Source organism: Trachinotus anak, unplaced genomic scaffold, assembly GCF_046630095.1.
Source record: "Trachinotus anak isolate AG129_WGS33_773 ecotype Australia unplaced genomic scaffold, CSIRO_AGI_Tana_v1 ptg000028l, whole genome shotgun sequence".
Lineage (NCBI taxonomy): Eukaryota > Metazoa > Chordata > Actinopteri > Carangiformes > Carangidae > Trachinotus > Trachinotus anak.
Window position 1 is genome coordinate 3,225,276 of NW_027273879.1, and position 14,839 is coordinate 3,240,114.

General features: G+C 42.4%; 1 protein-coding gene across 4 annotated transcripts in view; it reads right to left on the reverse strand.

Moving 5' to 3' along the window:
* Window positions 1-690: 690 nt before the first annotated feature.
* The window catches only part of erbin (erbb2 interacting protein), a 50,189-nt gene continuing 36,040 nt past the window's right edge, over window positions 691-14,839 (reverse strand). For 2 of the 4 annotated variants that reach the window (XM_071465895.1, XM_071465896.1), the window contains exons 14-26: window positions 14,355-14,424; window positions 12,618-12,717; window positions 10,697-10,818; window positions 10,076-10,249; window positions 9,731-9,916; window positions 9,495-9,612; window positions 9,209-9,392; window positions 7,587-9,114; window positions 5,109-5,165; window positions 4,765-4,932; window positions 4,402-4,494; window positions 4,233-4,307; window positions 691-4,122 (exon numbers count right to left, since the gene is read on the reverse strand). In XM_071465895.1, coding sequence (XP_071321996.1) covers window positions 4,015-4,122; window positions 4,233-4,307; window positions 4,402-4,494; window positions 4,765-4,932; window positions 5,109-5,165; window positions 7,587-9,114; window positions 9,209-9,392; window positions 9,495-9,612; window positions 9,731-9,916; window positions 10,076-10,249; window positions 10,697-10,818; window positions 12,618-12,717; window positions 14,355-14,424 — 2,983 coding nt within the window. In that variant the 3' untranslated portion in view covers window positions 691-4,014. Of the gene's footprint in view, window positions 4,123-4,232; window positions 4,308-4,401; window positions 4,495-4,764; window positions 4,933-5,108; window positions 5,166-6,602; window positions 6,690-7,571; window positions 9,115-9,208; window positions 9,393-9,494; window positions 9,613-9,730; window positions 9,917-10,075; window positions 10,250-10,696; window positions 10,819-12,617; window positions 12,718-14,354; window positions 14,425-14,839 lie in introns of all 4 variants that reach the window. The other 2 variants (XM_071465898.1, XM_071465897.1) reach the window with 2 other exon arrangements.

Below are 14,839 nucleotides of genomic sequence, written 5' to 3' on the forward strand. Positions count from 1 at the left end.
AGTGGTGGGCCCCCAGAGGTGAGGCCTGTGTGTGGATACGCCCTGGCATCGCTCCAACCTCTGCCCATAAATGGATCGGATGGAAGTCTTTGCTGCTCTATCGCTCTGTGCAGTTCTGGGGCAGACAGACCCCCTCAGCGACCCCCACTTTGAGAACCACTCATATACACCACATGTAATAACACTACAATATTGCGTGTACCAAAACTACAGCATTTCATTAGCTGATTAGGAATGAATAAGAATGAACATGAACATAGAATTTAAGTAAAAGTCTATAGGCTTTTAAAAAAATGTTTATCCCAGTTTGCCAACATTTTAAAAATTCAATCAAGTGTTGAACCGTTCCAAGAGAAAACAGGATACACTGCATCATTAGAACAATCAGCAATTAATGCTTTTTTTTTTTAAAACTATGTACATCATTTATATCTCATGTTTGTTGCACAATTCTTGCACGTTTGCACACTAGTTATAAATGGGATTCTTCAGGTCTGGGTTTGTTTATATTTTTATACACACATCATGATCACCAGTTAGCAGGACATTAACTAACTGGCTCTACACTCCTAATTCAATGGCAGTATACAGCTCTTTTATCATATTCAGTCTGAATACACACACAGCTGTTGTGCCGTTTTATTTATTTACTCTACTTAGGGCATAAAATAAAGAAAAAAAGAACAGCTGTTAAAGAGCATTAGTTTATTTTCCACAGGTTACTTCAGAAACAGGTTATTATGTACAAAATCTGGAATGTCGGATAAATGCATATCAATCATCTCACTGTGGCTGTTTCCAGAGAAACCTTAGAAATACTAGCTATACATTAAAATGGGTGCCTCTGCATTGCAATTTATTGCTGGTTTTACAATCGCAAGTCACTAATGCCATTATTAACTCTTTTCTCAATTTTTTTTTTAGAGTATTTACAATTTGATTAGTAAGGTCTAAAGTCCACAGAAGACTGCTAAATAAATAAGAACAATACGGGAGCTTAAGAAACAGACCAACATGGATGAAGAAAATGCGACAACAAGTTTTGTCTCCCTAGATTGTCTACGATGTCAGACTGTACGTTTTTGCCATGAATATAAAGTGACCATTACCTCTGAAATCCCCCCCCTCCCCTCCCCCCTTACTCTTGGAAAGTCAACAAAAATCACCCAAAATTCTTTTAAACAAATAATATAAACAACAGTTCATCTGTGCCAAATATAATGTGTGGAAAAAATTTGGGAAATGCACATTATATTGTCATTTGCCAGTGAATAAAATTCTATCATTTTCAGTTTGAGTTTAAAAATTGAGGGTACAGCTTCACTTTCAAACAGCTACCTTTAGACAGTACGACTAATATTATTAAAAAGGGATAAAAATTAAAATTTCTATTACATAATTGTACAAACAATTCAGTGATCGCAAATGTACTGCTGGAATCAATGGGCTCATTACTTGTGTGAATTTTCTCATTTCCATTTGTTTTGGAAACACGTCTCACTGAATCATTATTTACCAGTGAATGAATATTAACAGACCGATTTCATGCAACTGCAAAATTCAACGACACTGCCTTTAAACACACGTTTTTCCCCTCCAACACAGTTCTAAGATGCAGCTGTGACTGGATTAGTTTTTCAACTGTGTAGTTTGATTATTTTGCACAAATGAACACCAGGAGTTGTGGTATTCAAAGCATCAGACAGTACAAAGCCTTGGGCAGAGTGACACAGACATTCACCTTTACACAATGCAGAGAAATTTTTTTTTTCCTAAGCACTACTGTACATATTTCCTGTGCCATTTCATTACAAAAAAAAAAAAAAAAGATTATTTTCACAATATAAAAATCATGTAAAATCATCAGGGATTACTAAAAGGTTGTGTATTTTTAAAAAAATGCTATCTGATGTTGCTTTTCTGAATGAAAATAAAGGCTTTAAATATTGCTTCTAAGCCATTATGCTGCAAATGTACTCAAAGGTTGTGAACATGTGAATATTGCTTGGGTTCTGGGGTCAGGGGTCCCCCCCTATTCAAACAGTTCAAGGTCTATGGCACTTGACAGCTTGCTTCTCCCAACTCTGTTCTCTGTACAGCGAAGAACAACAAAAGACTGACACATTGCTCAAAAGTGATGAGTAAAAAGCATGAAAAAACATTTGTATAGACACAAAAGGCAAACTGTGGTCTTCTCCCATGTAGAAACGTAAAACTGCCAGATGCTGAAACCCTTGTAACATAAACAGTCTCATCTCGTCAGTGGCTGCCTGAAAGATGAAGCCCTTAAAAATAAAAACACGTGAGTGAAACTCTGATCTGTTCTTATTCGAATATCTTTCTTTAGTCGTCTCCTGCTTTTGCCTTCGGTCCACAATTTCCAAACTTGCTTTGGTTAACTAGCGTAACTCACACCTTTCTCTGCTTAAAGGAACTGTTTTATATCTGGGGAAATGGGCACATTCGCTTTCTGGTGGACAGTCAGATGAGAAGACTGATACCACTCCCATATCTGTCTATCAGACATCAGGCTCCAGCCAGCAGCTCGTTAGCTTAGCTTACGATAAAGACTGGAAACAAGGGGAAACAACTCATCTGGCTCTGTCCAAAGGTAACAAAGTCCACCTTAGAACACCTCTAAAGCCCGATAATCGACACGTAACATCTCACGTCTGTGTGTAAAACAGACAATTTGCCAATTTATGGGCTATTTCTTGACTATTTGAGCCATCGCCAGGAAACCAGCAGTGACTGAAGGAAGTTCAGAAGCTCTTAAAACTGAAAAGTGCTGTTTCAACACTTTGGTTTTTGTACGTATTAAACCAATGAGATACAGCATTTAATTATCGGACTTTAGAGATGCTATCAGGCCGATTTCTCACCACCTGTTTCCTGTCTTCGTGATTACTTTAAGATACTCAGCTGCTACCTGTAGCTTCGCTCTTCTGATCTGGCTGAAAATGAATAAACACATTTCCCCAATTGTTGAACTATACCATCAAGCAAAGCAGCTTCTGACTGGCAAAGCAGATTAAGGCTGAGTAAATACACACGACAGTCTCTACTCTCATATTCCCCGAATATTTGAATCTCCCTTCCATTTTCCAGTCTCATTAAATGATCACATGCAGAGTGCATTTCTTCAACATCTGAAAGCTGTGATTCATTTAAACTGTGAAGGATTTTTTTTTCCACACAGCACAGGTAGTGGTCGGACCAGGTGATATGCTGAGCGGTTTTGTTGCTGTGAGGATATTTGGGATGGACTGAGGACAGGTGTCTGTACGCTGGAGGGTCTTCACAGGTGTATGGAAGCAGGGGTGGATGACTTCCTCTTCTCAACCTCTTTGATCTTGCACGAAGAAAGAGAGAGAGAGAGAGAAAAAAAAAAATCTCTCCAAAACACAAAATCTAAAAACCACCTTGATCTACATTCGTCTCCACATGAAAAGCACATAACACTGTCCTCCATATAAAAGTCGCTCGGCAGATGAGATGGTTTCAACATCTTAAATAAAATTAAAGAAAAAAAAAAAAAGGCAAAGTGGATGACAGAAGAGAGGGAGCCCTGCCCCCCTAGTGGTCAATTCATGTCCATCCGCAGAAATAAAACCCAATTTATGAAGAAGGATTTATGAGTTTTGGACTTAAAAAAAAAAAAAAGAAAGAAAACAATGATCTGTACAGAGACCACAGTATTATTTGCATCAGAGCAGGTCATATCTTCAGCTTCTTTTGTATAAAAATATACTGTATATACCACAGTGATGGCCTTTTGAGGACTCGTACTTGCAGATGTTCGCTGCGGTCTCACTTTGATCCACTACATTCAGTGGTTTTCCCCGTTTCATCAAGGCTCCGAAGATCTCTAGTATAAATAGTCCCAACAGCTATCAACAGATCAGCCTCTTCTGTGTATAAAAATATGAGAGTCAACATAAATGTCTCTATTCTTCTTTCCTCTCATTAACCCCCCCCACCCCCCACTTTAGCGGTCAGTTTCAGTTTCAGAGTCTATGCTTGCATTTCTCTTATGATAGTCATATCCACAGTGTTTGGAAACGTCTTCAGGAGGGACACTGCATTCCCATGATCGATATTCACAAAGCTGTATCCATTTGCCTGTGAAAAAAAAAAAAAAAGACAAGAGGTGTGATTAAAAAGCTCCCACAGACTTTTAACTGTGTTAAGAGCTCTGTTATATTTGTGATGTTTTGTACAGAGCAGAATACCTGGATGATTTTATCTCCAGGCTGAAGAATCTTGGATGCCGGTCCCTCAGGCTGGACCCTGGTCACAAATATACCCTGAAATTATGGAAAATATTAAAATCATCAGTTGCACACATAAAACTTGAGCAAGCAGATACTGCTGGAGCTATAATCACTGATGTTGATTTACATTATCATCTGGACGAAAGGGGTTTCCTCGGCCTCCCACTCCTCCTGATATACTGAAACCCAGCTCTGGATTCTTCTCCACTTTCACACGGATCTGAAACACACCCACGTACTTTCATTAGCCGTTTATTCATTTACACAATTCCCCCTGTATCAGTCTTGAAAAACCACAGCAGGAAGTTAGAGACTAGTTACTTCTTGAACTGGTTTTCGTGTTAATGTACATATGAAACGAAATGAGTCAAATTCTGGTGCGTGAAAAATATTATTCAGATTCTTTTGGCCTAAACTTCAAAGAGTTGATTTCCTAAAATTCACTTTTCAGCATCTACAAGTTGTTTAACACAAAACCACCGTCTTTCACCTCTTGCTGCATCGTGTCGTGCTGGATGCGTGGGGGCCCTTGGGGCTGCTGGGAAACTTTGAGCATCAGGTAATCGATGAGCTGCTCTCTGGAAGGGTGGCGGGCCATGGGTGCCTGGCTCATCTGTTGACGACCAGAAGGGCCCATCTGACCGTTCATCAAAGGCACCTGGGGAAGGAAAACACACAGTGGTGTGAAGGGACGTGTTTCAGCAGGATTTTCTGGCAACCTCTGCAGATCCGAGTAGTTTCGCAATCTGTGAGTTTAAAATTTCACAATCACTTTTTTTTTTTTTTTGTTTTGCTCTGCAGTCAAACATCTGCCCCCACATGTATTACACCTACTTTTCTGTGGGGGTCCAGGGTGTAGCTCTGCTGCCCTTGGGGACTGTACACATCATCCTGAAATGGAAGAAAGTGATGATTAACGACAATGCGCCGAAACCTCGCTCCACTAAAACCTATTTACAACAAAGGATAAAAGACACAGCGTGCAATTAGATAGTGACATTAACATTTTTCATGTTGGGTAATGACATTAGGCAGTGAGGTGTAGATTTAGAAGAGAGGAATCTGATTAAAGTGATGAAAAGCTGAGATTAATTAAACTGTGCTTAGCTTCTATTCAGACACTAAGCAGCATGTAATTCTGAGTATTAGCCTCCTGAAGATAAAGTGAATCATAAATGTCAAGTAGGGAAAGAGGTTACACGACTCTCAGACATCTCTGGAGGAAAAAGGCTCCTACAGATTCTAACAACCACTTTCAGCATCACTTAGATGCAGATTTCTACCACTTACCTTTGGCAAACACAGTTTTCATCCCCACACACAATGTGAGAGGTGATTCTGAGGCGATTAAAAGTTGGCGTGAAGATGATGAAGGAGCAGAGTGAGGATTTAAAGCACAGTTAAAGGAGAAGAAAATCATGGTTGCTGAGATTCATTACAATCACAGGATGATTGGAGCACGGCAGGTTGGAGGGAGAACGCACAGGGATAATGATCATGACATTAAAGAACCTGGCAGGTTTAAAAGGGGGCGTTTTGTACCATATATAATCCTCATATTACATATCTGCTGATCAACGTAAGAGCGAATCAAGATAGGGTTTCCTTAGAGGGAATCTGAGCTAAAAAAAACTGAATTTATGCAAAGAGGCCTGTCACATCTCAGCTTAGGGTGACACTTTGTGTTGTCAGCGGGACTCAGAGAAAACACAGACATGCTGTGAATGTGTCACTAGAAATAAGAGTCTCCCTTTGCACAAGAGACAAACGTTTATTTTTCAATAGCAGAATAAGATGCAGTAGACAAAATTACGTGTGCTACACACAGCTTGTAAGTTTCATGAGGCAGTTTCAGTCGATTTTAAATGAATTTCTAAATGAGCTGCAGATCTATAGCAGTCTTGATCAGTGCAGCTTCCAGTCGTACTGATTTGTCTCTGATTCTGCAGCGAAGCTACGAAACTAACTGGATGATGGTACAAAAAAACAAGTGGACCCCTTTTAAACAAGTCCATTTGACTTAAAACAAGACTGAGCTACACACACACACACAGAGTTAGAATACATCTACTTTCTGCTCTGAGAAAACATCAGATGTACTAGGAAGGGTTGTGACACATCAGACTTTCTCTCCCAATGTTTACTTTCATTTGTCTATAAAAGGACAAGTGAAAGATGTCTTCTGAGGGTCAGCGATCACATTCCAACATCAAGGAGAGAAGGAAGCAGACATTCCCGTATCTTCTAAAGGATGTGGAATTAGGATGATCTGGAAGCCCCGGCTTAGTATGAGCTGCAGGAGCTAACTACTGATTTCACAGTACTCACACAGAAGCCCAGAGCTCCGTAGGGCTGTCCCTCTCTGGCATTAAAGACCAGAGACCCTCGGCTGGAATGCATATCCCTACAGCTGCCGTAGTGAGACCAGCTCAGCGGAGCGTTATTGGAATTATAGGAGCGAGACAGTGCGTTCTGAACAGACGGACGACATGGAGCAACCAGCACCAACCCACATGACAGCGGTGGCCATGCAATCCACCACACGAGAACCACATAAAAGACACAACAGAAAGGTTTACACAGCATATACAGAGAAAACATGCAGTGGATCAGAAGCATTTCGCACACAGCTGGGTTAGTAGGCTTTTATAAAGTGTTAAAGAGTCTCTTTACCCAAATATATGTATGGTATTTAACCATACAGGTGGTTTTGGTTTTATTTGTCCGGCTTTTGAGATAGATATTGATGCATTTGCAGAAATGTGTTAATACTTTACCCGACACCATCAACAGCACGCACTGTTTCTTTAGGAGAAAGTAGTTCCAGAGAAAAATGTTGACATTTAGCCCCAAGATTATTTACATTAACCGAGACACTGTTTTTTACAAAAGACACACTGCTGCTGAATATTTACATATAAATGTTCATTGCTGTGACCCCCACCAATATAGTTTCTTTGACCCTAATTGTTTAAGGCTGGCAGCAAAAATCTCAAAGAAAGATTTATCAAAACCAGGACAAATAAAACCAAAGCTGCAAAGCTACGTGGACCTCAGGTGTGTTTTTGAGACTTGTGGAGGTGAAAAAAAACTTTAAAAGAGGCTAAAGAAAGGCTTTATAAATACTCTAATCTTATTCACACAATCTGTAGGTTCCCTCAGAGTGATGTGATCATGGGTTAACCACCACAAAAATACTGGTTAAACAGAAATGCCACCCTAAAACTGTAATAATGAAAGAAAAAAACAAAAAACAAAAAACACTGACAATCATTTTGGAAACTGGCAGTTGTATATTCGCACTTTTTTTACCTTTTCCATTTTCTTGGCCTCGATGTGCCGCATCACCTGGTCTCTCCAGTCCGCCGGCACCCGTCCTCCTCCCACTCCTCCCGCCACCTGCCCAGGGCCGTCCAGGAGCGAGTGCTCGGACTTCACCCTGGTGTTGGGCCGCTTGCTGGGGCTGCCATGCTGGTAATTGAAATCACAGACAGACATGGTCCTCTCTGGAAGCTCGTGGGGTTGCGGCCTGGCGCTGAGAGGCCTGGAAGCTCCGGGTACGTCAATGCTGTACGTGCGCGCTGACAGGGGCCTCTGCATGGCCTGGCTCATCGCCAGGGGGCCCCTGGCGAGGGTGTGAATGTCCCTATATGTCATGTATTCCCCCTCTGGCACCTGCATGCGCCTAGGGTCACCCATGGACGCTGTGGAGGTGGTGCTGCCTTGCCTCTGCAGAGTGCTGCTTCTCGGCTGGCTGCTGGTAGAATGAAGTCTCTCCTTAGACCACATGTCCCCTGTGGGTTTGGGAGCCATGGGAGGCCCCCTTTGCTGGGGCTGTAGAGGGTACGGAGGTGCCTGATTGCGATTGGAGTAGTTGGTGTTAGCTAGTGAGTGTGGAGGAGGAGGGAGGTAGCCTTGGTGCTCTGGGGGCATGGGTGCTCTCTGGGTCCAGAGGCCCTCTTTTGGCATGGCACTGCTTGTGAACTGTATATTGTACTGAGGAGGAGGGATGCCCATGGCCATGCTGGAGGAAGCTGGATATCTGCTTGTGCTTGCAGGAGGCTTAGAGCAGGAGAGCAGGTCTGAGGAAGATGCCGAGGAGCCTGGGTAGACCTGGAGAGTCTGGTCGTTGAGTAACTGACTGGCCGACTTGCTCCTGACTATGCTCTGGCCCTGAGCTCCTGGCCCTGGGCCGGCTCCTGCCATCCTCGTCATTGCTGCTGTATCATAGGAGTCGTCGTCCCCCTCAAAGGAGTACAGCCTCATGCCCCCCGCTTCTATGTTGCTGACACTGTGAGACTTCGTCACCTGTGGGGGATGGCACCTTTTATCCGGAGACAGTTCCTCCGTGCTGCGAGACAGAGACATGTCACTGCTGGCTGTCACGCCTGTCGAGGCCACATGCACAGCAGATGTCTCCATTCTCATTGCTTGACTTTTGTTCCCCAGACTATTGATGCAGTCACTGACCTGCTGGTTTCCATTCTGTAAATGCTCCAGGTTGTCGTTGCTGAAGCCCTGCTTGCTGTCTAAGTCGTCCAGGGCCACTGAACCGTTCTTGGTTCGGCCCAGCTCATCCAGCTGCACCATGTTGTCGGTTGGCAGCTTGGACACGTTCATATTGATCTGGTCCCACTTGGTGTAGGTGTCATCCATGCCGTTGTTAATTCCCTTCTCAATGAAGGCCAGTCTGGCTTCCATGGAGAGGTCGTAGTCGCCCAGTTTTTCTGGTGGGGTCTGCTGGGTTTTCAAAAGGGCTTGAAGGGACGTTTCAGAGCCGTTGCCATTGTGGAGGAGAGGGGTTGTGTCTTTAGGCTGGTTCATGTTCTCATCTTCTTGCCTAAAAGATAGAAAAACATCAGAATTTGTGATAACAGCTACAGGAAGATTCTCCTTTTTTACTCCACGTGAACGTGTTGAAGAATGGTACCCACCGGCTTTTTGGGAGGAAGGGCATCTTTGCCTCTCTCTCAGGGGTGCACAGCGAGTTGTCCTGACTGCTGTCAGTGGTCAGAGACACCGAGTCGGACATGCGTGATGGTGACGAACAGTTACTGTTGTTCTGGTTGCTGTTGGCCACTGTGTCGTCCAGCAAAGAGTCTGCGTCTTTCCCATCATCTGCTCATCAGAAATACCAGTTAGTGTGCTGTATCTTGTCATTTGTCAAGTTTTATTTTCCTCTTACACACAACATCTCAGTGACTCAAACTAAACCTTTACCTTTTTTGTCCTTACTTAAAGTCACTACTTTCGGCTGGTTGATGGAGATCTCAATAAGAGGGGGTCTCATCTCTGCAATCTTCATCTCCTCCTCTTCATCTGAGAGCTCCTCAGAATCCTGGAGGAAAATACAATCATTTGCTTAAAGCTGAATTTTTCAGATAAAGCTTCGTTATGTACTTGCTGTACTTCTTTTTGGTAAAATTGTGAAAATTGAGGGCTAAGTATTCAGGCACCTCCAGTGTGTCCTCGTGGTTCATCATGGAGCCCTCTGAGGATTTGAGTGGGACTTTTTGGGAGCTGTAAGATGTGTCTGAAGTGTCTTTTGATTCCAGTGCAGCAGGATTTTGGGCGCAGGTGTTGGCAGATACTTGGGGCTCCTTATCTGACACCATGCCGTTGGAGCAAGGGGCCTCTATCACCTGCACACACACAGTCCAGTTTGTCATTTTTTAAATTAAAAGTATTCCCTCACTTGGATGTAGAAAATTTAGTTTATCAAAGCGGAGCTACAGTGAAGTGAACAAAAACAGACAAGGATGAAAATGACATTTCTTTCCAAATTAAATATCTCATGTTACCTTAACACCCACGTCCTGCACCCCAATATGGTTCCTCTCGATTGGTTTCGGATCTTTCCCCGACTCGTCACTTGACTCATCCTCCTTCAGCCTGTGAGCCACGGACTGGGCGGTCTTCACCATGTTCTTCAGCTCGTCTGGGTATGGTGTAGGGTAGCGCTTCAGGTTTCCCTCCTGGAAGAAAAAAAGCAGGCTTCACATTAAAATAATGTGGTGGCATTAAGAGAGGTGATGTAAGTCTGAGGAGATGATTTTCCACACACAGGCTGGACTAACAGTCAGTGTTTGATGGGAGCTACGTGGAGAGTGATATGCGTGAGGTGCATTCAGTATCATACAGACACATTTCCCTGAGAGAAAGCGGTGCAGAGGATGACTGTTTTAAAGAATTTCAGGTTTATGTTTAGAGCTATCTGCCCTCTAAGGCCTCCAACAATGTTTTACTTCACAAGTTGCAGAAAATGGGACATAGGGGACCTTTTATGTGAGAAAAGGCTACAACAAAGTGAAGGTTGTTGCCTAACTCTGCTATAATGGCCAATGCAGCTGCAGTTAATCATGTCACCACACTTATTCTCCTTTCGCCAATTATGTGAACAGTGACAAATGTGGGACACTGACCCTTGGGGGTGTTTCTCTCTCATCCTTGTCCTCGTCACACTCAAAGGCCACCTGAGCTCGGTGCTTGCGTTGTTCCTCCCAGAGAGCCGGGTTGAAGCTCTCAGAGTCAGAGTTGGGAATGTCTAGAGAGAAAAAACAAAACAAAAAAGCCAAAACCAGGACGTGAATAATTTTTATTTTTAATGACAGTAATGTGAGTCATCCTCAGAGTTCAGTTCATGCAAATCTGACTTTGACCACAAGATGGTGCAAAGGTAACACGAGGTCTCACGATAAACTGAAGCTGTGGAGGAGCTTGAAATTCAGAAGTTAACCCCTTTAAACTTGTAGAAGTGTTGCTCTAATAAACTGCACTCAAATGAAAGAATATTGAAAGGCTTGACCCTGTGCTTCAATCTGACAATGCAGCTAATTCACAAAATACAAAAGAGCAAATTTATTTATATAAAACATAAAAAGTACAATCAGTTAATGTTCTTGCAGGATTTGCCTCTGACCTCTTGTGAATTTAACCATTTTGAACCTGGAATCCTGATACAACAATTAGCCAAACTCAACCTGTCACTGTCTCTCCTGTACGACTCTATCATGCTGGCGAAGAAAGAAAACAAGGACGTGATTACTATGAAAATGACGTCATGATGGATGTGGTTGTCACACTGCAGCTTTCCTGAAACTGCAACAGCATCTTGCATTGCTGATCTGCTCTCTGTTGTGTCTGTCAAATTACTGGCACAAGTGTCGACTGGCGCAACACATTTGAAATTCGAACACAAGCATCGTTACAGATACATCCTGTCCTGTTTTTTAGAAGTTGATGTCATTCTCTTTAGACACACACATAATCTAAAGCTGTTGCTTTAAGCTTTCAGTCAGTGTGGTTTCCTGTGTTAAAATGTTCTTTACCTCCAAGGTATAGGCACTTAAAGGACCAGTGTGTTAGATTTGATACAATACAATCACCTGACACGAACAATCATTTTTGCTCGATAAGAATGAGCTCTACCGTGCAAATAAATTCTGATAGCTTGATCTTATTTGGTTCATTCTAAGCTAAGAGAACTGGTTTACCTGTCTACAGCTTTAACACACCATACCAGATTGTGAATGTGCAGCGGATAATATGAGTCACCTGGTGTGTACTCTCCATATCAACAAGGAGTAAAACATAATAAATGCAGTCAGGTCACGACTTATTCCAGGTTCTCAGGAAAAGGACGAAGAAACAGATAAAGCTCTTTCGGAAAAATTCCCACTAAGTAACAAGGAAAATGGCATTAAGCGGATGACTTGCAGATAGCTAATACAGGTCAGAGGTACTGTAACTTTTCTGGTGGTGCAACGCATCGCCGTCATTGTCAAGTGTGCAGATCTTGAACCACTAATTACTCCAAAGCCGAGGTGCAACAGGGTCAGTGCAAGCAGTCTGGTGCAACAGGAAACCAAACCAAACTAACAGATGCTTGACAAGAGAAGAAGACTAATGTTTCTTTTGCAGCCTTGGTCTCAGGTAACAAGGAGCCTTATAAAACATGCATTCAGGGATCCCTGCAGGTCACCTTTAGGACTGCTATGATACAGATGGTAGTTGTGGTCATGGTGGGGCCTGAATTTTCCATTAAAACAATTTACTTTACCTGAAAATTAGATCTTAGTGACTTATTTTATTAACCTTTTAATCTTCAAACTGGCTATGCCCCATCAAGATCAAAAACAAACTGTGCTCATATGAGTCATTTATGAGTTAAATGACTACTTGGTAGCACTGATTAATTAACGAGCAACCTTTCATACCCAGCTCTGCTGGTAAGAACTGATTAATGAAAACAGGTCAGAAACATTTGCAGTTTGAGCGTCTGTCAGATGAATCATGAGAGAATGCGAAAGAGAAATTAAGTCTTGTTGAGTGCACAGTACTCACAGTCCTCAGTTCTGGTCTGCTGGGGGAACATGTAGTTAGTCAGCACAGTTTTTTGTGTCTCTGGATCCTCCTCTTTCTGGAGAGGGATCAGCGGCTTCGACTGCGGGAGACAAAAAGTAGGTTTGAGTGTACTATCTGCAATCAGCAGCACTTTGTCAAGACACTGGGCCTCACTCTAGCATGGAAAGTAAACTAAGGTACATCATCCCTTAAAAAAACACATCATAAGATGCACTAATGATGAATTTAGTCCTCAGTTATTCAGCACTGAGTTTCTTTCCTTCTAATCTCCTTCGACTGGGACATTACCTAAGTACATCATCCATTCCCTGCCTGAAGCTCCATCAGTGTCCCATAGGCCCTGTCACCATTGTGGCACCTGCCCAACAGTATTCTTTTCCCTTGGTGCCTGTTGCCTCTCCTGGGTTTCATTTCTGCCCTGCTGACACAACAGGTGCTGTACTCCTGACTCTGAGTTAGTAAAGGTACATTATACAGCACCTTTATAGTGTCACAAAATTCTTAACAAGTCAGTAAAATTGAAGGAAAGGACCATTTTCGCACACGATAATGACCCAGAAACCTCAGTAAAAGAACTATTTGTACAAATAAGATTTCAAAACAGCCACACTGATAGACCTTGTGTTTATATGAAAGCTGATTCAAGCGCCTGGAGACAAAAGCACAGTCATAAAGCCCTGGTTATACGACGCTACCGGCCTCCGGTGCAGCATCCTGTTAAGAATTCACAAATGTAAGTAGGAGACTGACTGTGGAGAGCCTTGTAAATGATAAGAAAATCCTTCAATTTGATTCTGTAGCTGACCTGAGGCCAGGACAGGGGAGATGTAGGCTGCTTCTGAATATCAGTTTTTCTGCAGCACCCTGATAGAGCTGCAGTCATTCGAAGACAATTTGTTTAGACATTTGAACACAGACCTACAATAGTCCAGCCAGGATGAGAAAAAAAAGGCATGAATAATTGATTTGTATAATGCAGTAAGAATCAACAGACTGTAATTTAGAAATATTTATAAGCTGGGTAACACAAACACACTGCAGCAATGCAGTGTTCTCCAACCTCACTTTGACGCTGCACACATAAAAAAAAAACCCTCTGCTAAGCTTGTTATGAGCAGTTCCATGAGTCCTTTCCCAAGAAAAGCTACACTGCTTTAACAAAGTGGGCCTCTAACCCACTTCCTAACACATGAGCTAACCAGACTCGAACATTTCCACCTCTGTTAAGCTTATCTTGTGTCCGGTCGAGGGCCACACTGGCCAAGGCAGACGGCCAAATTTCTAGTGCCCTGATCTCTCTATGTCTGCTTTACTTCCGACTAGCTGCTGCTGCCTTATCTCATAAACAGGCTCCCTGTCATTCAGGTTTGTGTCATACCACTGTGACAGGCTTGACAGGCTCGTCTAGATCACCATAATGCAGCCCTTAAACATTTACTATGGTCACAACATTCATTAGGATCCTCCTACACTTTAAAGATGTAGAGTTTAGGGCATCACTACCTGACCTACGCTGCCATTTAGCACGTTTAAATCAAATGTCCTGGAAGTGGTTTGCTGCATTTTTAATGTGAGCAACTCGACTTAGGTGACTTAATTCATAGCTCAATGCAGTGGCCAATGATGTAAACTTAAGCCATTTGAGTCTCTGTAGAACAGACCATTGTCTCACAGCTCTGAACTTTTGTGTATTCTACATAATACATGTGGTCTTACCTGATTTTCGGACAGCCACATTGCAGTCATCTGGTTCAGCTTAGTGAAACTGTAAGGAAGATTCTTCAACCTGCAGAGGAAGAAAAACTCAGTCACCGACAACCTAAAACACTCACAAACCCAATGCATGTTAAAGTGTTTGAGGAAAAGTTCATCTATAAAGACCCACAGTAAAGTCAGTCTGCAGCCATATTTCATTTTTACTTAAAAAAAAAAAAAAGGTCAGTGCTGCGGGGAGGTGGCCAAAGTTACTCAGTGTATTTGGCACAGAGCAGACAGGAGAAATGGAAAACCCCTGATTAAAACCTCAACCAGGCTTTAGCTTCCAAACCCATTTTAATTCTGGCCAAAATTAAGATCAAGTTCAATCATGATGTCGTAATTAGTAGGTTATATTTCAGGTTGTGTGTGTGTGTGTGTGTGTTCTCTTCTAAGAATGAAACCAAGACATTCATTTGTTTTCACAAATTTACACAGTTGATAAT